The 22,798-nt window shown below is 35.9% G+C and overlaps 1 protein-coding gene across 7 annotated transcripts in view; it reads left to right on the forward strand.

The window, feature by feature from the left end:
• LOC108717044 (1-phosphatidylinositol 4,5-bisphosphate phosphodiesterase eta-1) overlaps positions 1-22,798 on the forward strand; it is a 117,131-nt gene that overhangs the window by 68,617 nt on the left and 25,716 nt on the right. For all 7 annotated transcript variants that reach the window (XM_018263771.2, XM_041563360.1, XM_041563364.1 and 4 more), the window contains 8 exons: positions 2,498-2,668; positions 4,901-4,994; positions 8,842-9,045; positions 9,950-10,070; positions 10,964-11,135; positions 12,733-12,840; positions 14,025-14,186; positions 22,452-22,517. In XM_018263771.2, coding sequence (XP_018119260.1) covers positions 2,498-2,668; positions 4,901-4,994; positions 8,842-9,045; positions 9,950-10,070; positions 10,964-11,135; positions 12,733-12,840; positions 14,025-14,186; positions 22,452-22,517 — 1,098 coding nt within the window. The remainder of the gene's footprint in view (positions 1-2,497; positions 2,669-4,900; positions 4,995-8,841; positions 9,046-9,949; positions 10,071-10,963; positions 11,136-12,732; positions 12,841-14,024; positions 14,187-22,451; positions 22,518-22,798) is intronic.

The following is a 22,798-nucleotide window of genomic DNA, read 5'->3' on the forward strand; positions in this document are numbered from 1 at the left end:
CATAATGTGCACAGTTCCTGCTCAGCACAGTCTGTCTGTCCTGCTCTGTCTGCTGTGCTCCAGGCCTGGTGGCTCATGCATTGAGATATAATGGCATAGAAGCTATAGGAACATTGTTGTGGGGCAGAACTGTTTCAATAAGTCATGTGGTATTAATACTACGTAAATAACAAGTATTGGACCCTTAAGCTCAGTTTGTCCCCCAAAGATTCTTGTGAGAAGTGACATTAATGGTAGACAGCACAATAGATATAGAATTGTTTGAAGAAGGAAGAAACAGATTACACTGTGATATTTACGTTAGTGGGAGAATGCTTTCAAAACAAGTAGACTGTAAATGTGTCAGATGGATTACATGTTTGTGTCTGAAGAACAGCATCATTTACCCTATTTATTATTCAGTGCAGAAAATGTATGTTTCCCTGCAGTATTACATGATGGAATCTAAGACTGCCTTGCAATTGGCCTTAGCTTAAGACCTACATAAAAAGAAGCATATACATACTAGAAAACCTCTGTCAATTATTTGGTAAATCCTGAATAAATCCTCTTAGGCAGATGCTTAAGGCAGAGGGAATGATAACATTGGTATTGCTGCCTAACAAGACAAATTCATCTGCTCATAAAAATCTTATAAAAGGGTACCTGTTACCCAGACATAAAAATCTGTATAATAAAAGTCCTTCTCAAATTAAACATAAAATCTAAATTCTTTTTTCATTTAAAAATCTCAGCTGTCAATCAAATATTGCCTGCCCCTCCTCTATGCCTTTCCATTCAGCACTTACAATATGTCACTACACTCCGCACATTCTCTCAGTTCTCTTCACCATTTAATTGTGTAGCCAGGGCACGGGGATGGACATCAGGTCCCCCATTCTTATTTACAGTGTGCACAAAATTGTTCCTGCCTGCTTGCTATAATTATGAGTTCCCAAACTGAAGGAAACAAGATTCAAATACGATAAAATAGGATTTGGAATATATTTTTCAGGTGATGGGTCCCCTTTAAATTATTTTACAGTTGTCAAACACATGTTATTTGTGCAATCTGTTGCATGATCTAACAGGTTTGTTTATTTATTGCACATTTTGTTCTAGAAGAATTATTTTGGTGGTTTTTTTGTGTTCATTAATTTTTTTTTTAAATATTTATTTTGCGCCTTTATGTCTGGAGCCACATGGTGATTAATGTGGCCCTACCTGTTGCAGCAAGATAGTCTAATATCTGACATGGGTATATCTGATGTAGATCTCTAGTAAATTCACAGTCAAGCCTTATTATACCATAAGGGTAACGGTAAGCTTCACTAGATAGTTTACACCTCTAAGTATTTGGTGAAGCCCTACTTGCCTGGTCCCTATATTGGGCTGTCCATGTGCTGTTGTGGTGTATCTTAAAAAGTCCGCACTTTTAAGAGCCTATTGCATGTAGCCCTGTTACTACCTATTAGTAATAATTACATTGCGCCTTACATGGACAATTCCACTGGGTGCTGGCATTGAGAAGTGAAAGCCAAGTAAGGTAGTATTTTAAACTGAGAAGTATGAACTACGGGTATGGGACCTTTTATCCATAATGTTCAGGACCGTGGCTTTTTCTGGATAATGTATCTTTCCGTGATTTGGATCTTCATACCTTAAGTCTACTAGAAAATTATGTAAACATTAAATAAACCCAATAGGCGGGTTTTACTTTCAATAAGGATTCATTATATCTTAGTTGGGATCAAGTACACGTTACTGTTTTATTATTACAGAGAAAAAGTAAATTATTTGGATATCATGGGAGACAGCCTTTCAGTAATTCAGAGCTTTCTAGATTACTGGTTTCTGGATAACAGATCCCATACCTGTATTACTTTTGCTTGATGATATAAACTGGACTGTGTCATATGTGGTTGGAGTGCCTAAAAAGCGACAGCTGGTCTGTAGGGTAATTATTTTGAGAATTTGTACATCTGTCATGCCTGAATTCTCAGTGGTACATACAACACATTTGCCTATAATCCCCAAGCTCAGAAATGTCTGTTATTATGTATTGTGTCATTTACCTAATACACACCATGTTTACAGGCTGGACTGTATTAAAATTATAATATCAATCAAAGGATTCTCATTTTCAGGGGGCCCTAAAAAACATTGGAGGGCCATAGTCAGTCTGAGGGCCTTCAGCTCATTTGATCTGATGGATCTTGTAACAACCTATTGCATATTTTTAGGTCAAGATGGAAATTGGTTACTTTGAGAGGAAAATAATATGGGCTGCAAAACTAAACAGGGATAACATTTAATCAGTGTTAAAAGCATCCCATATATGAGAAATTATATATATTTTAAAGGCACTGGTGGTAATGTAAGGTATGTATTTATATATAGCTTTATATAGTGCTATTTGTTTTAAATAATTTTGAAAAATAATATATTTTATATTTTTACTTATGGTATAAAAGTGAGGCTCATTTTCCGTGTACTGATTGGAACAATTTCTGTGCAGGAAGCAGACACTGACGAGAACCAAGGGACTCTGACCTTTGAAGAGTTTTCAGTCTTTTACAAGATGATGTCATTACGGAGGGATCTGTACCTGTTACTTTTAAGCTACAGTGACAAAAAGGATCACTTAACGGTGGAAGAACTGGCTCAGTTTCTCAAAGTGGAACAAAAGGTTTGAAGTAAAATGTATAGAGAATGTTACTGTCAATCTCACATAAACAATCCTCTCATTGCCCCTGACCCTGGAGGTTATCAAAGGTTTATGGTTTAAGTTCATTGACTTCATGCTGCAGATGCAATATCACAATGCTATACAGATATGGGACCTGTTATCCAGAATGCTCAGGACCTGGGGCTTTCCATATATGGGGTCTTTCGATAAACTGCATCTCCTAACCTTACGTCTACTAAAAGAACATTTAAACAAGAATTAAACCCAATAAAATAGTTTGTACCTCCAATAAGGATTATTGAATAATTTGATTAAAATGGAGTCTATGGGAGATGGCCTTCCCCTAAATTAGAACTTTCTGGATATGGAGTTTACAGATAATAGATCCTTTACCTGTAATAGTATTAACCCAATACATAATTATATTTCAAAAAACACATTCCTGATTCTGGATTCCTTCTTATAATTATATTTAAATATTGTTTTTTATTTAATGAGCTTATACATGCAAAGGTAAAAGTGAAAGTATGGATTTAGAGAGATTTCCCTTGCTTTCATGAGACATTAAAAACTGGGGAGAGGGGAGTTGGAAAGGAGGATAAAGAATGAAAGAAGTAAGTTGAAGTGAAGTGATTGCTGTGGAGCAAATTGTTTCAGGATTGTGCTGTACTTGCTGTACCTGGGCATAAGATCACTTGAGAAAGCATTCTCTCATCCTAGTACCATCAGAATAAAATCTCTGTGATGCCCTTTATATTGATTCATCATCACATGAACATAACATGCATTCTAGTTATCTATCATTATGCATGTCACACCTAGTGAGTCCTAGAAATTCTTCCTAATCACAACTTCATCCATGTAATATCCTCTACAGTTATTCATCATCATAAGGATACACATCCACACTCCCACACCTTTTCTTTCAATGTACGGGCAGATTTATCAAGGGTCAAAGTGAATTCGAGGGAATTTTTTAAGTTAAAAAATTCGAAATTCGAAGTTATTTTTTGGATACTTTGACCATCGAATAGGATACTACATCTTGCTGCAGCTCGGTCTTGCCTGTCACTCCTGGGACGTCTATACAGCCCTCGCACCTGCTGGCGGCTTCCTGAGTATGCGACTGCAGTGAGCTAACCGTTAACTTACCCTGGTCACACAATCAAGCAGCCACCAGCAGTTGTGAGGGCAGTATAGCCGACCTGATAGACAAAGCCACAAGACCGAGCCGCAGCAAGCAGGATGAAGAGCCACACGAGGCTCCAGAGCCTCAGGTTGCCTACCCCTGGCCTATGGGGACCTTCTACGAACTTTTTCCAAGTCTTTACACATCCAATAAAAATCCTTCGATCAATCACTGAAATCATTCGAATCGTTTGATTCTAAGATTTAATCATTTTATTATATCGTAGGATTGCCAAATTCGGTGAAAAAACTTTGAATTCGATGTAAATGAGGGGGTAGAAGAATTTAATCATATTTTGAGTCTCCCTGTCTTCCTTTTTATCTAATCTACAGAGATGGTAAAATGTATTTACTGGATATGACATGATTCTGTGCAGATGGTGTTTGGTAAATGGTGAATGGCATCATTCGCCCATAATGAATTGACCCCTACTACCCTTCATGTTAAACACAACTTTTAAGTGACTTGTTTCACATGTACCCCATTATATCATTGTAAAAATGCAGGTGCAAAAATTCTATAAAATGTAGAGTAGCTTAATAGAGAATTTAGGGAACATCTCTTTTAAATCCATCTGTTATCAAACTGGCATACTGCATATGGCTTCTAACAAGATTCTAACAAGTTCATCTTTCATCTGATACAGAGTGAAACTGCCTTGCTTTCTGCTCATCTTTAAAAAGAAAATCAAAATGAAATAAGAGAAAAGCACCTATCTGCTACTTTTTGTTTTAGTTGGATGTTGTGTCTGCTGGATGATATGATTCCTGTGCAATAGATGTGTTCAATCCTGATGTTTCACATGTCACTGATATCACTATACATTCTTGACATAGAAACAGCATTGCAAATAAATGTTGGATCTATTGGAGAAATTCTACAATATGATATTTATAGCTGTTTTGCTGACAGCTTGTATATGGTTCACTGAATCTTGATACTGGGAATTTTTGCAATAGCCATGGGTCCAGAATTCCATTGAATAAACCGCACACTTTGGAAGGAAAGAGCTTACAGCAGTCTTGTCTTTTTTTGTGCCGCAGATGAATAATGTGACAACAGAATACTGTATTGACATTATACAGAAGTTTGAGGTCTCCGAAGAAAACAAAGAACAACATTTTCTTGGAATAGATGGTAAGACATTTATGATTACCATCTTTTTATCACATAAACTTTTGTCAAGGCCACTGTGATTCTGGAAATGCATTTGATTTACAAATAATTTCAAAAACTATAAATTGCTTGCATATACATTTTCTATTACTAGATATTAATTTAAAAAATCTCAATTCATTATGAGGACATTAAAAACATTTGCCAGATTGGATTATAAGGGTTTTTCAATTATTTAGCTTTTTGTTCTTTCCTTTCAACCAGGCAGTGGTTGGAATGACTGGAAGAGGAGAGGGACTAAATAGAAAACTGAGTAATAAGATGTAACAATGGCAATAAAATTGTAGCTTCATGGTGCAATCATGTTTTGGTTGCCAGGATGAGTGACCTCCATTTGCAAGTTGGAAAGAAGCAAAAAGGAAGGCAAATAACTGAAAAAAATTAAAAAAATTAAAACCAATTTAAGGACACAATTTATAACCCACTAACACGTTAACATGAAGGTAAACTAAGACTTGACCTAGTTTTTTGACTGGTCATATTTTGTATATATGCACAAAGGTTTTATAAATCATTTTCTACTAAGAATCATAAGGTCTCACTGTAAATTGACCCAGTGGAAACCATGACTGTGAGGCCATCTTATTTATAAAATTGTCTCTGTGGAAGTTGATGAATATCATCCAAAGTATAAACATTAAATGCACTGGAGTGTAACAAACTCAGTTTATGTTAATGGAATGTAGCATTGAATGTATAGAGATTCTTATATGCTTCTACTTTTTTTACAATTCATTGTGTGGCATTTCCTGGAACTTTTTTCATTACCTAATGAATTAGAAATGAGTGCCTAATTCTCTTTGAATTCGACAGTAGTTGCTAAAGCCCTTAGGATGTTAAAACAAGGTCACAGATGGTGCAGTCATTTTGAAACTAACTTTATTAAACATTTTTATATCTATCAGTGCTAATGAAAAATAGGTCATTCTGCTTTTTTTCTCTCATTGTAGGAACCATAGAAAATTACTTTCTCTTTGACTTCATAATAATGTGTGGGATTATTTAAACACAACCAAACTGGTCACTGTTCCTGAAGTTTTCTTTTATTATACAGCTTTAATTTATAGAGTGATGACTCACATCAGACTTTCTCTTATATTTACAACTCAATTTCTATTAAAATTTAAGAAAAGTTCTTCTTTAAATGTAAAATCCCAAATAGGTTATTATTATTAATATTATATTATTATCATTTGTATTAACATGTATTTATAGATTAACATGTATTTATATATCTCTATATGTTATCCATATAGAGATAAAAACACTACACTTCCCACAGATAAACTGAAAAACAAGCCGCACCTCCAAAAAAAGTTAAAAATCCAATATTATTTAAGGCTATTAAAATTTGGACAAGAAAAACGCATCTCTGCCTAACACGTTTTGGACCCATCCTTATTCATAGGTATAATGATACTCAACGCTTCACACATCCATTCATGCAACTCTCATAAGTAACCCCTCTTTCTAGGAGTTGCATGACACATTGGATAATCCTATCACAGTAACTACACAGAATAAACACCTCTGTGAATTTTAAAATGTCGCCTCTCTGAAGAGTTACAATGTGCCATTGTGATTGGATTAGTGGAAGAGTTTATTTGCTGAGGACTTCCCACACCAGTCAGTTGAAAAGAAGAAGCTGCTCAGATGAGTAGTGAAACGTCTTCAATGATTACTCCAGTTGTTTTAGAATTCTAAAGTTCACTCTTTGAGTAAAAAAAATAAATAAATAAATAAGCATAAAGCCATAGGGAACATAACAACAAGATGCCCCTGTGTAATGCTATTCTCAAACACTATGTATTGCATTCTGTATTACTCTCATTTTTTAATCAATCCATATATTCACCTAGATGAGACTAGTACCCAATTTAAAAATCGAGAATGCTCCACGTCAATTAATAATTAGAAATGGGTCTCTATGTCAAACCGTGAGGATTACCTTTTCTATACCTTGCACTTTCCACAGACCCATATCATAATTGAATACAGATTTAAGGCGGACAACAAAAATAATGGTTGAAAGGCTAGCAACATTTCTCACATTATCCACCATCTTTTAACCAAATGAAATTGGGAGTAAGAAACAAAAGAACAATTATTCAAGGCACTAACAAATATTTCCAACAATAGCCTTCAATAATCTATGTAGGGAGCAAAGTGATCTTAAAACTCAATTTAATCAGCAATATACATGAATATTCTGAGGTTCTAAAGTGGCAGATGACCAGTCCAAACCCAGACTCTTGAAAAAAGGCACTAGATAGTGCTGCCCCTTTTCACATCTCTTAATGTAGCACTCAAAACAGTGAGCCCCATTTTTTAACAGAAAAAGATCCATAGGTGTAGGGACAACTATAGAGCATTTTGTCTTGATCTCAAGCTATAAAGTAAAAAAAATATTAACATCATGATGCTATATGAGAAGGACGTCAACAAACACCAAGAGACGTAAGTATACCTAAAAAGCTAATGCATGTAAAATACCTCGAATTATTCTACTAGCAGATATTTCCAAAGTATTTACTTTAAATATCTCTTTAGCTTCAACAATAATAACTTCCCTAACTGAAAAATGGATCAATCTGCCACTTAATCTAAAAGGCAGATATCAATATCATTAACACCCATGATGCACTTAAAAACCCTTAAGCCTGAGCTCAGGGGGCTCAATGCTCAGCACTTTAATTTTTATCCTAGTCACCGTCATAATGAATACAGGAAATTAGAAGAGTGAGGTTCATTTACTAACGCTGTGAAATCTGCATTGGGCAGTAACCCATAACAACCCATGAATCATAGATGTTTTTCCGCCAACTGCAGGTAGTTTGCAATCTGAAATTATAGATAATCTATGAAGATAGATTGTCCATTTGATTTGGTTCCATGCAAAATTAAAGGACATTCTCAGATATATAAAAACAACATTGTAGAAACAAAATCATTGGATGGAAGTGGCTGAGCTTTTTATAAAAATGATACTTTCCAATCCAACACAGTCCAGGCTTTCTCCTTTGAAATTATCCTCATCTCTGGGAAAACAGAAGTATTAGATTATTTGCTAATGTCCTCAGGCTTTTTCTAACACATCTCTCTCCTAAAGTCATATTTTCAAACTCCTTGAAGGAAATAAAGGGGACTTTTACCTCTGTATACAACTTATTCACTACTTCAATCTGATGAAAAGGATGCTGGTCCAACCCACCTCTGGAATAAGTGGTTTCGCTATACAACCCAGCATAACACAGTATAAAAACAATTTAATTATTTATCATAACCAGTGAAACATAATAAAATGGATATTTGACCGTTTTTAGATTTTGATATTAGCAGAAGACTTTTTCTATTCCGATTGAGAAAAATACAGTTATTTTTAATACTTTTCCACTGAATTTTCCAAATTTTCACATTTTGCATGAAGAAATACGATCTAAAAATGACAGCTGACTGTGTAATGGTCAGGTTAACAGATTGCTTACCCTTTCTTGGCTCTGACTGTAGAAATTTGTTTCAAAGATGTTCTTTTCTTGCTTGTTTTTGTCTGTTTGGAAGCTAAGCTTTTCAAATAGTGATAGATAGAGCCCTTCAATAGATTTCACTGCCCCCCAACCAGCTTAATTAGACCAAACATTTTAAGCTAATATGCCAAAAGCAGCTTAACTTTTTGATGCTCTTTTTATATTTCCATTGAAATGATATTGATTAATTCAATTAATTACACGTTTAAGTTAATGGTATTAAGTTTAGCTGTAGATATTATTTAAAATATCTTTGAACATGTATTTGCCTTTTTCATATTAAGGTTTTACAAGTTTCATGAGAAGTCCTGCAGGAGATATTTTTAACCCTCAGCACTGTGAGATCTACCAAGACATGGAGCAACCACTCTGTAACTACTACATTGCATCATCCCATAATACCTACTTAACTGGGGATCAACTTCTTTCTCAGTCTAAAGTGGACATGTACGCTTGGGTATTGCAAGATGGCTGCCGATGCATAGAAGGTATGTGTTGTTGTTCATGTGTCCACGAGCTATAGATAAATTAATGAGGTTCTTCTATATTTTCTAGAACTGAAGTGCCCCTAAAGTTTTCTTGAATGTTCGTCAAGCTGACATAGGTAGTCTATTGCCCCTTGGGTTTGGGAGCAGAGAAAATCTCATTGCTGTGACATATTCTATATTGTGATAATATGCCAGTAAATGTTTTACATATCTAGCAAAAAACTGTTGATTAATAAGTGAGTGAGTTTATAACGTTGCATATTTCTGCTTAACTGACATTAAGCTGTTAGTCATTGTGTTCCTGACATAAATAGATAAATAATGGATTTGCTGCCACAATGTGTAGAGTTTAATTAAAGACAGACGATCCGAGTCCGTTAAACCTTATGGTAACAAATGTTATCAGAATATCAAATTAGAAGTGCAGGTGAACAATATTCCCCCGTTTAATTTCAGACTATCAAAGAAAATAATTAAAACCTTATGAATCTGTAATTTCATGCTCCCATTATATGGTTCATTGTGCCTCTCTGCATCCAAGTACAGTATTTATGTGCACAATCTTCCAGTGGATATGGATATTTCCTGCCATGTCATCTTCTGTTTAAGCTTCTAAGGGGCATAGCTGTTATGTATAATAGATATTATATATAATAAATATGCCCCTTAGTCTGCCATGACCACAGATATCATTACTTGGCACAAGAATCTTTAGCACCACCTATTTTCATGTCCGAATCTTTTGTCAGGCCCTTTCCATTTGTAGCAGATTCTGTAACAATAATATGTAACCTCTTTACACAGAGGCTGCTGATAAAGATGTTGACCATTTTACATCATCATGAAGGTTTCTGACTGGGGGAAATATTGTTGATACAATAACATATTTTTTTCCTGTTTGTAGTTGACTGCTGGGATGGACCCGATGGGGAACCCGTGGTGCACCATGGGTATACCCTCACTTCTAAAGTTGCCTTTAAGGATGTTGTGGAAACCATCAACAAACATGCTTTTGTGAAAAATGAGTATGTGTGTTTTATTATAATGACTTATAATGGCTAATTTTAGCACAAAGAATATATGGAGTATATAAATATGTAGCATATTTGATGCACCAAATGGTTACGTTTTATTTTATTAAATTTATTCTGTATAATGCTAATGATTTCTTCCTTAAAGGGGTGGTTCACCTTTAAATGAAAACTATACAAAAACCACACATGATAGAAAATTAAAATCAATTGTAAATTTTCTCAGAATATCACTCTTCACATCATACTAAAAGTTATATTAAAGTTGCATAAGAGACTGGAATATGAATAGGACCCCAATTTGAAAGCTGGAAAGAGTCATACAATGAATGCAAATAATTAAAAAACTATAATAAATAAATAAATAAATAACGAAGACCAATGAATCACCCCTTTAAGGTTAAGTAATTGGAGTGATAGCTAAAAGCCATGTCTATGGACTAAGTCATCTCACAACACTTGTGTTGAGTTAGGTCTTCTGCTATATAATTTCCCTCATCCCTAGATCATACTCAAAAGGATATAAATATTCATTAATAAAAAGAAGCTAATTAAAAAAAGTGCACAAGAATGTTAGCTTTGATATTATCACCAGAATACAATAGAGTGATTAAAATACATTTATTGTTCCTGGAGGACAGGATTATCCCTGAGTAGTTTTCATGTCCAAATGCATAAAGAACAAAGCTACAAACAAACGGATAAACATCCATCTGTGTAGCGAAATGAATATGGCATTATATTTGTAGTGTGGATCTCTTGTTTGTGAGAGATTACTGTCCATCTTGTCCTCTGTCTTGCTCTCTCTCTCTACATCCCTCTATCTATTTCTCTATAGATATATAGTAAGATACCACAATATGTTAAATAAAGTAAATGTATTACAGATATCCTGTTATCCTTTCAATTGAAAACCACTGCAACATCCAACAGCAAAGAAAGATTGCTCAGTACATGAAAGACATATTTGGAGATAAACTTGATCTGTCTTCGGTCCCACTGGGAGAATCCAAGCAACTTCCTAGTCCTCAAAATCTCAAGGGAAAGATATTGGTGAAGGCGAGTACATGACAAAGAAATTATCCTATTACAAACAGAGCATTGCACAGCACAAGCAAAGCACTCATGCAGTTAGATTTAGACTGAATTTTTAGAGATAATGGATAGCTTTCATTGCTACAATGATCTGTAAAGAGGTGGGATATAATTGTAGCATCTCACAAAATCACAACCTCTGCCTAACTTCTTGCAAATGTCTTGTGTCTGCTCTTGAGCAAAGTCCTTCATTTGCATAGAAAAATGCTTAAATATACTTTCCTGCACAACAGTAACACCCAAATACATTTCTTTAATGGAGAGAAAAAAAACTATGTTGCTCATTTATTGAAGGACACATGAAATCATATCTGACTTTTTAATAAGAATTAATCATGCTAATCTAAATAATTCTGGTTTTATGCTAGCAGGAAGGGTGCTAGCAGATGAATTAAATACTAGGATGTCTTGACCAATATGTATTTTGTATTTGTACTATTTCGTTCCCTTATACTTTTTCCAAAAGTCTTAAAATATGTATTTTATGTTCATAATTCTTTCAAACTGTTGGAACATTTAATGTTGAAATATGTGATTTAAAATAAAAATGCATGTATCTTGAGAAAAGCATCTAGCATTTTCATACAGTGAACTGCCATTTTGGTGTATTTTATCTGTTGACCAAGGATATATTTATGTAAATATGTATATTTATTCTTATATACACATGTACATAAGTATTCCTGGTTATAAGGGTTCTTTAACGAAAGAGATAGTTCAATCAAAATATATATATTTATTTACAAAACTATTGACACATATCTACAGAAATGATACACATAAAACAAGTTACATTACATAGAATGTATAACAAATAGTTACAAAGACAATTAGAAATATGTATATGCTGGATCTAAATCCACTGCCTCTCGGATACTCATCCTTCCATTAGGTCTGTCATCTATGTCCTCACTGCAGGAACTCTCTCGACTCTCTGGCTAACTTAGCCTATTATATTAACCTATAGACTGACCATAAGTACATGTCAGGTTCTGATTGGTCAGTGACCAATACATTAATCTTGGGGGGTAGGGCATGGATTCCTGAGGCAGTTCATTCCAGAATCAGGACAATGGAATGGGGAAAGGCAGTGTGTAGACAGGAAGGTTTGCTTTTCCAGCTGCCCCTGGTCAAAGGGGAGGGGATTTAACAACTGTATGCTACATTGGGTGTCTTTGAAGCTTGTCTTTGTTATGTCCTGATACTATCTAATATGTAATTACACAACATTCTTAGATACAAATCACAATATATATATATACAATATACACATATTGCATATAATAAAGATATAACACAAGCAAGTCTCTCTGAGGTAACAGTATCCTCCTTGTGTAATATACATAGTAAAGGAATTAATCCAACATGCATCTTTTAACCAAACACTTGTCAGTGGAAATTCATTTTAAAACAGCTGTATTATTGCTTTAACCACATATTCAACACAGGTTCTAATGTAAACAATTTTAAAGGTTTAATAGAGTACATCTTTTAATGTAGAACAAACAAAGGAGTAACCATTTTGTAGATCATTAGAAACACCATTTTTTATATATTTTAGGGAAAGAAGTTGCCATATGGCCTGGCAGATGATGCTGAGGAAGGAGAAGTCTCAGATGAAGATAGTGCTGATGAAATTGAAGAAGAATGTAAACTCACACAATGTTTTGTAAGTAGAAGTTATACAGTCAGGAGAGAAATGGTTCTCAACCTTTTATTTTGGGAAGCCAAATTATTGTTTACATATATAAAAATGCATTGTGTATGGGTGCATTTATATCATCATATGAAAATGAAAGTATTTTACTTTAAAATCTTTTGGTTGGGAGAATATAATACTGGTCGATAACTGAAAAATGCAGAATTACTTCGCAATGCAGATAAATGTTCGCAAAGTGCACAATTTTGCCTTTGCGAACACTTTGCCCCTCATGCGACAGTAGGATAGCGAATGTGAATTATTGTTTGCGATAGTGTGCAGTGTATGTAATAAAATTTCTTAATTAACGTATGTTGTTACATTTTCTCCAAAAGTTTACGCCACCTTCAAGTAGGTCTTAAAAGTTCACAAAAGCCTATATATATATATAAAAGCCTAATGAGGAATAATACATTGTGACATTCAAATTTTTATTCGCAAATTTGTTCTCTTTGTAAATTTTATTACATTTCCACGTTAAAGGTGAACTAGCAAAACAAAAGTCAGTCTGAAATAATCTAGTTCCTCTTCACTATATCTCTTTCAGCAGTTTGTCTTTCTGCATGCAGAATTGTTAAAATGAATTAGTGTTTACTAAAATATGTAGTATTATATGTATTATATTATAGTATAATTCCATTTACCAGGAGTCCTAGTGCATGGGCAAGGCAAGTTTGGTATAGGCATTACTGAGGCCGCAAACAATGGGGCTGTTACAGTATTGCAACACATCTGCTAAGTGTGTGTCTGTCACTAACACCCATAGACCTGCTTGTGGAGTACATTTACTGTGTATAATGATCAGCATGTACAGTGTATATACCAACACAATACATCCAACTGTGACATATACATAATGTATTGAAACTGTTTTAAGCAAGCCATATTAGTCAAGGATGGTCAGCAACTATTCCTTACATGGCTGATCTTGTAACTGAAAAGGTCACATTATGTTAAACTGTCATGTGTAATTACAATTGTCTTTTCATGTAGTGGATTACCGTGCCACTGGTGAATTTGTAGGAGGCATTTTAGAAAGCTAAATGTTGCCTGTGATTTAATGAAACCTATTCAGCAGGGTAGTACTTGGCACCACTTGAGACATTCTGATGAATCTGCCTGGTTTTAATGAGTTTTGTGCTACTCCTCCACAGAGTAACGGCGCAACAGAGCACCAGGTGGAATCTTTCATTCGGAAAAAACTGGAGTCTTTGCTGAAGGAATCCCAGATCAGGGATAAGGAAGATCCAGATAGTTTTACCGTTAAGGCATTACTGAAGGCGACACACGAAGGCTTAAATGTTAATCTTAAACAGGTACTGACAGATATTTCCAGCCATATTACAGTTGTTTTCATTATTTTCTATTAGCTTTATTTTTTGGAACAGAAGAGATTTTGCAACAAAGTGCAGTGTAACGATGCTAATGGAACAGTAAGAATATAGTTTTAGCATGATGGGCACTGGTATTGCTCAGGCAAAATGCATGATAATGATAAAAATAAATTGTTTAAAGGAACAAAAAAAATGAAAATGTTTTAAAGTAATGAAAATATAATGCACTGTTGTTCTGCACTAGTGAAACTGGTGTGTTTGCTTCAGAAAGACTACTATAGTTTATATAAACAAGCTGCCATGGGGACAGCCATTCAAAGCTGAAAAAGGAGAAAAGGCACAGAAAACACAGCGGATAACAGATAAGCTCTGTAGTATACAATGGGATTCTTCAGAACTTATTTGTTATCTACTGTGTATCCTGTGCTTGAATAGCTGCCCCCATGGCTACACAGCAGCTTGTTTATATAAACTACACCCACACCCATTTTACCAATGCAGGGCAATAATACATTATATTCTCATTCCTTCAAAACACTTTCCTTTAATTGGCCTGCTGTTTCAGATGTGTCTGTTTTAAAATCACGTACACTTATCTGGAATCTAAAGTATTTCCAAGGGCAGTCATTTGTGGCTGGGCACCCTCGTTTTCTTACAAATTCTTTTTTGCCTGAAAATGCTTCTTTCAAGTAGTAATACAGTAGGAATATTACAGCTTATCCCAGGTGCTTGACTTATACTGCATTTTCCACATTAAACATGCACATATTGTATACGAGGAAACACTTTTCAATTGTTGTTATTGGCTATTTAAGCCACATTGTCGAAACAGGTGCCACTACAATGGCAATTTTGTGTTTCCTACATTGTGACAATAATTTAGAGAGGTCTCATTCCTTTTTCAGCATAATAATGCCTCCATGCACAAAGTGACTTCCATAACGATTAGGTTTGCTGAGACTGTAATAGCCTGCACAGAGCCATGGCCTCTACCCAACCTATGAGATTAACTGGATTTCAAATTCGAGACAGGACTGGTCACCCCAATATCAGTTATCATTTACCATTTACAATCTATTTACAATATACTGCATCTCGTCTGTGGTTTATTGTGGTGCCAAGGGAACAAGGAAAATTAAAAATAATGGGCTCAAGCTCATTCCATGTGGTGGAATGCATAGAAAAAAACACCGCACTGGAATGTGTTTGAAAACATTCAGGTGTAAGAATCCTGTGTAAAACCCCTAAGATGTTTGCAAATAGATGATTTTCTGACTCAAACACCATTCCTTGGTCTGGACTTTTATGGTAGCTGAATTAGATACTTGGATTCTGACTCAACTGGGGGTCATTTATCAACACCGGGCAAATTTGCCCATGGGCAGTAACCCATGGCAACCAATCATATTGCTGCATTCATTGTTCTACTTGCAGCTGGCTTTAAAAAGCTATTCACTGATTGGTTGTTATGGGTAACTGCCCATGGGCAAATTTGCCCAGTGTTGATAAATGAGCCTCACTTGTCATAACTCTATACATGTCATTGGGTTCTAGCAATGACGCTGATACTGATGCTAAAGGCTGAGAAATAACAGCTGGATGAAATGGAAATTGTTCAGAGATTCAAGCCCCTTATTGTGAATCACCTTATTTACTTTAATGACTGAAGTTATTTGTCAGCTTTCTATCTATTTGTTTCAGGGTGCATACACAGGCTGGAGCACACCCAAGCAAATGAGCTAACTGATCCAATTTTGTTCTGTTTAGTTGTATCCATAACCCTTCAGACCTACATTTAAGTACAGTTTGCATTCCTATGAGTTTGATGCATATTTTCACAATATATAAGAATTGAGAAATGCATCTTAAATGTACAAAAATAAATATGCATTAAAAACCACATATAAAATGCATATTTTGGAGGGTTAATGTTTTATACCTTTGCCATTCAACTGAACATATTTGCTGCATTTCATTCACAAATGATTTAGGCGCTACTTCTAGAATAGAAAATCATTCCCTTTCTAATTATTTCCCAGAATCTATCTCACACTTTCCACCTGCTTCACTATGTTTTTGTAGGCAAACAGATCTTGAGTTGTTGTGCTCATCTGCTTTTTTTTTGCTACACTGGATGATATCATGCAGTGGGAGACTATTGTTTATTTAAAGAAAAAGAGAAAACCAAAGCTTTGATTGTAATTGCTGTACTGTAATTATAACACAAGCTTCTGTTTATATTCTGTGCTCAGACACCATTCAACAATTCATTGTTGCTTAATCAGCGTATTATTTATAGAGCTGCCTGCTGCTTCATTCTGCTATTGCATTTATGAATATTTATGACTTCACTGTTTAATTTCAGTATTCCCTTTTAAACTTTATTTGTATGCATCAACAAATAAACACAGAAAACAATGATGACAGAGAAACATGCATTCTTTCAGGACAAACTTGTAACATTAATGCCTTTAGTTCAAGGCAGCAGAAAAATAGAAAGTAAACATGGAGGGTGTGAACGGAGAGTTTTCAGATACAAGAGGTCTTCTGCACGCAACCCATTATCAATATATTTAAGACAGACATTTTGTGCATACTGCTACTAAAAAATGCCTTACCCTTTATTTTAAACAAAACAGGGATTGTTTGTCCATATATTGCAATATATTCAAGCTGGCCAACTACGTCAAAGTCATCCCATATCTGGCCAGTCCTATCCTCAATTTTCATCTGATTCATTAAGAATTCAATTGCTTAATTATACATTTTACAAAGGGACTAAGTAAATCAGATGAAAATTGAGCATAGGACTGGCCAGATATGGGAAGACTTTGACGTAGTTGGGCAGTTTAAATATATTGCAATATATGAACAAACAATCCCTGTTTTGTTTAAAGGGTAAGGCATTTTTTAGTAGCAGTATGCACAAAATGTCTCTGTCTTAAATATATTGATAATGGGTTGAGTGCAGAGGACTCTTGTATTTGTCTATATGTATTTTGTGGTCACAGCCTCATTGCACCCCCGCCTAATGGTTTTAAAAATTAGTGGTGAGCACAACTTTCCCTTGTTTGTTATAGTTATACAGGAGCAGTGACCAGCTCCATGTTGTAGCTCCCACCCTTCCCATCTATAGTCAGGTGATCCCACTGGTGTCTAATAAAAGGGCAGGCAAGTTTGGGAGGTTTACTTTGAAAGCAGCTAGTAAGTTGCAGGTAAAACGTAGTCCCTTTGTAAAATGTATAATGAAGCAATAGAATTCTTAATGAATCAGATGAAAATTGAGCATAGGACTGGCCAGAAATGGGATGACTTTGACGTATTTGGCCAGCTTGAATATATTGCAATATATGGACAAACAATCCCTGTTTTTTTTAAAGGGTAAGGCATTTTTTAATAGCAGTATGCACAAAATGTCTCTGTCTTAAATATATTGATAATGGGTTGAGTGCAGAGGACTCTTGTATTTGTCTATATGTATTTTGTGGTCACAGCCTCATTGCACCCCCGCCTAATGTTTTTAAAAATTAGTGATGAGCACAACTTTCCCTTGTTTGACGGAGAGTTTTCAGTCAGTCTTCATTTATTATTTGAGTTTTGTTCAAAAAGAGCTAGTGAATTAAATATAAAAACTGTCCTTGCCCATTAGATATTGATTAATTTGATATAGGTTAGTGCACTGTGCCTGTCCTATTCTCCCTGTGTGTCATACTCTTACCTGCCCTGTGTGTGCCATACTCTGCCTGTCCTATGCTCCCTGTGTGTGTCATACTCTGCCTGCCCTATGTTCCCTGTGTGTGCCATACTCTGCCTGTCCTATGCTCTTTGTATGTGCCATACTCTACCTGTCTTATGCTCCCTGTGTGTGCCATACTCTGCCTGTCCTATGCTCCCTGTGTGTGTCATACTCTACCTGCCATGTGTGTGCCATACTCTGCCTGTCCTATGCTCCCTGTGTGTCATACTCTGCCTGCCCTATGCTCCCTGTGTGTACCATACTCTGCCTGTCCTATGCTCCCTGTGTGTGTCATACTATGCCTGCCCTATGCTCCCTGTGTGTACCATACTCTGCCTGTCCTATGCTCCCTGTGTGTGCCATACTCTTCCTGTCCTATGCCAGGGTGGGGATGTTGTATCCACATGGAAGGAGAAGGCTTATGTATTTAAGGGCATGTCTTAATATGATGTAATAAACTTGTTTCACATATGAGTGATATCCCTGCAGTGAGCGCCAACCATTTGGTTTTTTTTGGTGTGCTGCCAACATTAATGTGGACATGGTCTTAAAAGTTCTTGTGGCTCTACTGCTTTGAAATAATGATTGAAAGAATTTGCCAGGTCCAGGACCCCGGCATTGTTTTAGTAAATTAGCCCTACTGAATAATTTTGTATCTTTTTTTTTAGATTTTTGTTAGGTATTACATTAAAGCTATGTTTCACATTTAATTTGCACATATTACTGAGCACCTTGCTACTGAAGAATGTTTGAGTTGAATAGGAGGAATCATGTGATCACTAATATCCCTTCCTCTGATTTTCACCCCCTCTCTTTTGTGTGTGCATATACATACATATATGTGAGCATTGCCCCTTTAACCGTGTTCCTAGTGGTGTCTCTGGATACATGGGAACTGATTTGTTTTGCTGGCATGGTAAATAAATTCTGTCAGCTTTTTGCCTACAGGTCCTGAGGGATGTTTTGTTGTAGTAACATTCAGATGGCTTGATAAAGACAGCATCTGTCTCTACATTGTATTTTTGGCTTTTAGATCAAGTGGAAAGTAGTTCATATTTGAAGCCCCACATAATGTCAAAACTATACACATAATTAAATGTCTTTTTACTTATTTATGTTTGATTGTGACATATTAAATGCAACAAATAGAGGCAGGTCTATCAGGTTAAAGGGGGAAAAACACAATTGTGGGGGAAACGTGACAAAATTCACGTTTATTTTCCCAATTAGCATATTTAAGAAACAACACAGACATAATAGTCATGGTCACATTTTGTTGCAGAAACATAGTCGCCCACCAACAAAAATCTTCTTTTTTTTTTTAAAAAAAAAATTTTTTGTCAGTTTTCAAATATACAGCAAAAGCTATGGAATTAGAAGGAAAAAACCAAACTAAAAATGAAAGGGAAAGGGATGGAGAGAAAGTAAACAGGAACATTTGCCACTAAATAAAGACAAGTACAGGTATAGGACCCATTATTCGGAAACCGCAATCCAGAAAGCTCTGAATTATGGAAAGGCCATCTCCCATAGACTCCATTCTAAGCAAATAATACACATTTTTTAAAATAATTTCCTTTTTTCTCTGTAATAATAAAACAGTACCTTGTACTTGATCCTAACTTAGATATAAATAATACTTATTGGTGGCAAAACAATATTATTGGGTTTATTTATTGTTTATCTGATTTTTCTTTAGTAGAAACAGCATGGGGACTCAAATTCCCTTTTCCGGAAAACCTCAGGTCCCAAGCATTCTGGACAACAAGTCCCATACCTGTATACATTCTTTCAAGTCAGAGAGAAACCAGCAAGTTCTTAATATGGACATAAGTTATAGCAGATCTAATTTTATAACAAAATATATATAGTATTGTTTTTAATCTATTCCGTATTAAGGGACTTATTAATATTTATACCTTAACATGTATTCGATAAATCGCTTGGTTATTCAGTTTCCAGATAGACCCATAAACAGACATCTCATTATAAAAGTACTAGGGATGCACTGAATCCAGGATTCTGTTCGGGATTTGATCCAAATCCTAATTTGCATGTGCAAATTAGGGTTGGGGGGGGAAACTGCGCAAGTTTTGTCACAAAAAGTAAAAGTAAAAAATGCAAATTTGGTTCAATATTCGATTCAGCCGAATCCAAATTAGTGGATTGGGTGTATACATATCATCTTTCCACCTAAGCTTGGTCCTACTCCCCATTTACTATCTCTATTGATGGCATGCTCATTAATCCTGTCAACTCAGCTCGCTGTCTGGGGGTAATCTTTGACTCCTCTCTTTCCTTCTCTGATCATTTTAACATCACTGTCAAAACCTGTCACTTTTTCTTATGCAATATTGCCAAAATCTGTCCCTTCCTTTCACCTGATACATCCAAGAAGCTCATGCATGCTCTCATCCTATCCCCACTAGATTACTGTAACCTTCTACTAACTGGCCTCCCTAACTCCCATCTCTCCCCTCTACAGTCTGTATTAAACACTGCTGCCACAATCATCCTCCTCTCATCCAAAAGGGTACAGGCCCCTCCGCTGCTGAAGTCCTTCTCATGGCTTCCTATATAACAAAGAATAACTTATAAACTCCTCCTCATAACCTTCAACGCCCTTCATTCCTCTGCACCTAACTACATCTCATGTCTTGTCTCTCTATATGTTCCTGCCTGAAACCTCCACTCCTCTCAGAGCCCCCCACTACTACTGCTGTTTCCCGTATCAAACCCTTCTCTCTTGCGACTCCTTATATTTGGAATGCCATTCCTGAATCTCTCAGGAGAGAATCCTCCTTCAGTGTTTTTAAAACAAAACTCAAAGACTACCTCTGGGAGCACCTGGATAACACCTGAACTGGCACTTATATAACAATGTAACAAACTGTAGCCCACAGCACCTTAATACCCTTCTGAATTGTGTCTGTATGTTACCCTCCCATTTAGACTGTAAGCCCTACGGGGTAGGGTCCTCTAGCCTTTTGTTTCCTTGACACTGAGCACTTAATCTACAGTATATATGTCTATATATATCTGTAATTATATATTTTTTATATTTATGTGAATTGTATTTCTAATTATACACTTATTGTTACTTTTTATTCCAATGACCCCTTGTTTGTTACTACTAATTTATTGTTTTGTTGTACAGTGTTTTGCCCTCAAGGAGCGCTTTACAAATAAAAATATACATACATACATACATACATACAAAGTACAAGGTAATTTCTTCAACAAAATTCAACCATTCAGATAAAGGAGAGGATATTGATTCCCACTGCTTGAAGGAATATAAGTCTAGCTTACCTTTTTGGAAAAGATAATAGATAAATAGAAGCAATGTTCTTTTAAATGTTTACCAGAAAATATTCCAAAAAAAAATGCAGTTACCAATTAACATCAGCTGGCTGCTTTCCCAGGCTATTTTGAAGAGCCACTTCCTCTCTGCAGTTTGTACTGTAGGACAGTCTTGTTTATTTCCCCTGTGCTAACAGTTATTGTCTATATTTTAATGTTATAAAGAGCATTATGACACGGACACAATTCATTTGTGACACAGACCAGAGAGGGTCAATGGATAGCTCTGTTCTGTTATACCCTTAAAGTCCCCCATGCAGACAGAGCGAGTCGGCAGTTTATTGGCGCGTGTGTGGGGGCCATCCGACGGCCTTTTCCGATCGATATCTGGCCGAAAGTCAGCCAGATCTCGATCGGGCAGGTTAAAAAATCCCGTTGATCCACGATCCGACCGCCCGTATTGGATGTATTATGATCCGATCGTTGGGCACGATCTGATCAGCTTGATATCGCCCACTTCAATGTGGGCATATCGGGGAGAGATCCAGTCGTTTGGCGACATCGCCAAACGAGCGGATCTCTACGTCTATGTCACCTTAAGTTGTATCTTCCATACTTTTCAAAAGAGATTAGGCTGCAGTGTCTGTGTTGGTTTATCTAAACTGACCTGTATGCAGAGCCTTCCTTTAGCCTTGGCCTAAATTTTATAATTAGTTGTACTGAAGTTTATGAGTATAGGACAATTTTGAACATTCATGTGTATGCTGTGCTAAAAAATGCCCATAATGGTACTTCCTTCAGATTGTATAAAGAAGTAATTACGTGAACTACAATATGCATTGCTTAAATACATTGTCACACTGTTGCAATGTGATATACCGGTAACTGTTCAGCTGCGATTTCCTATTTGTAGCCTTCATAGAATTCAAACAGCTGCCTCTGTCATTTTCATCTGGTGGCAAGTTGTGTTCTTGTTATAAAGTGGGCGTCACCAAGATATAAATGTTTGCTTAATTCCTGCACATTCTAAGCAAGTTTTTGTTTCACACTTTCCATGTTATCTTTCCTCATTGCTATTGGAAGCAGTGTCTCTCTGCAGAAATATTAATTTTGTAAATGTACATTTTGGTCTGTTTGTATGTGATAGTCAGGTGTCAGGGATAGTGATTCACATATCGCATTTGATTTTTCCTTTCTTTACTTCGCAGAATGACAATACAAAAGATCGTGGAAAGTCTAAAAGGTCTTCAATTGGAAATATCGGCAAACACAAAGTAAGCCCACGCGCATAGATGTGTACATATATTTCTACTCTTCCTGAACATTTGTGCAGAATTATTTCCCATTCTGCGTGTGCTGTAAGGAGCCGTGATATTCTAGTGCAAATCTGCATTTCAACTAGGGATGCACCGAATCCACTATTTTGGATTTAGCCGAACCCCCCAATCTTTCTCAAAAGATTCAGCCGAGAACCGAATCCGAACCCTAATTTGCATATGCAAATTAGGGGTGGGAAGGGGAAAGCATTTTTTACTTCCTTGTTTTGTGACAAAAA

Source organism: Xenopus laevis, chromosome 5L (genome assembly GCF_017654675.1).
Source record: "Xenopus laevis strain J_2021 chromosome 5L, Xenopus_laevis_v10.1, whole genome shotgun sequence".
NCBI classification, from domain to species: Eukaryota; Metazoa; Chordata; class Amphibia; order Anura; family Pipidae; genus Xenopus; species Xenopus laevis.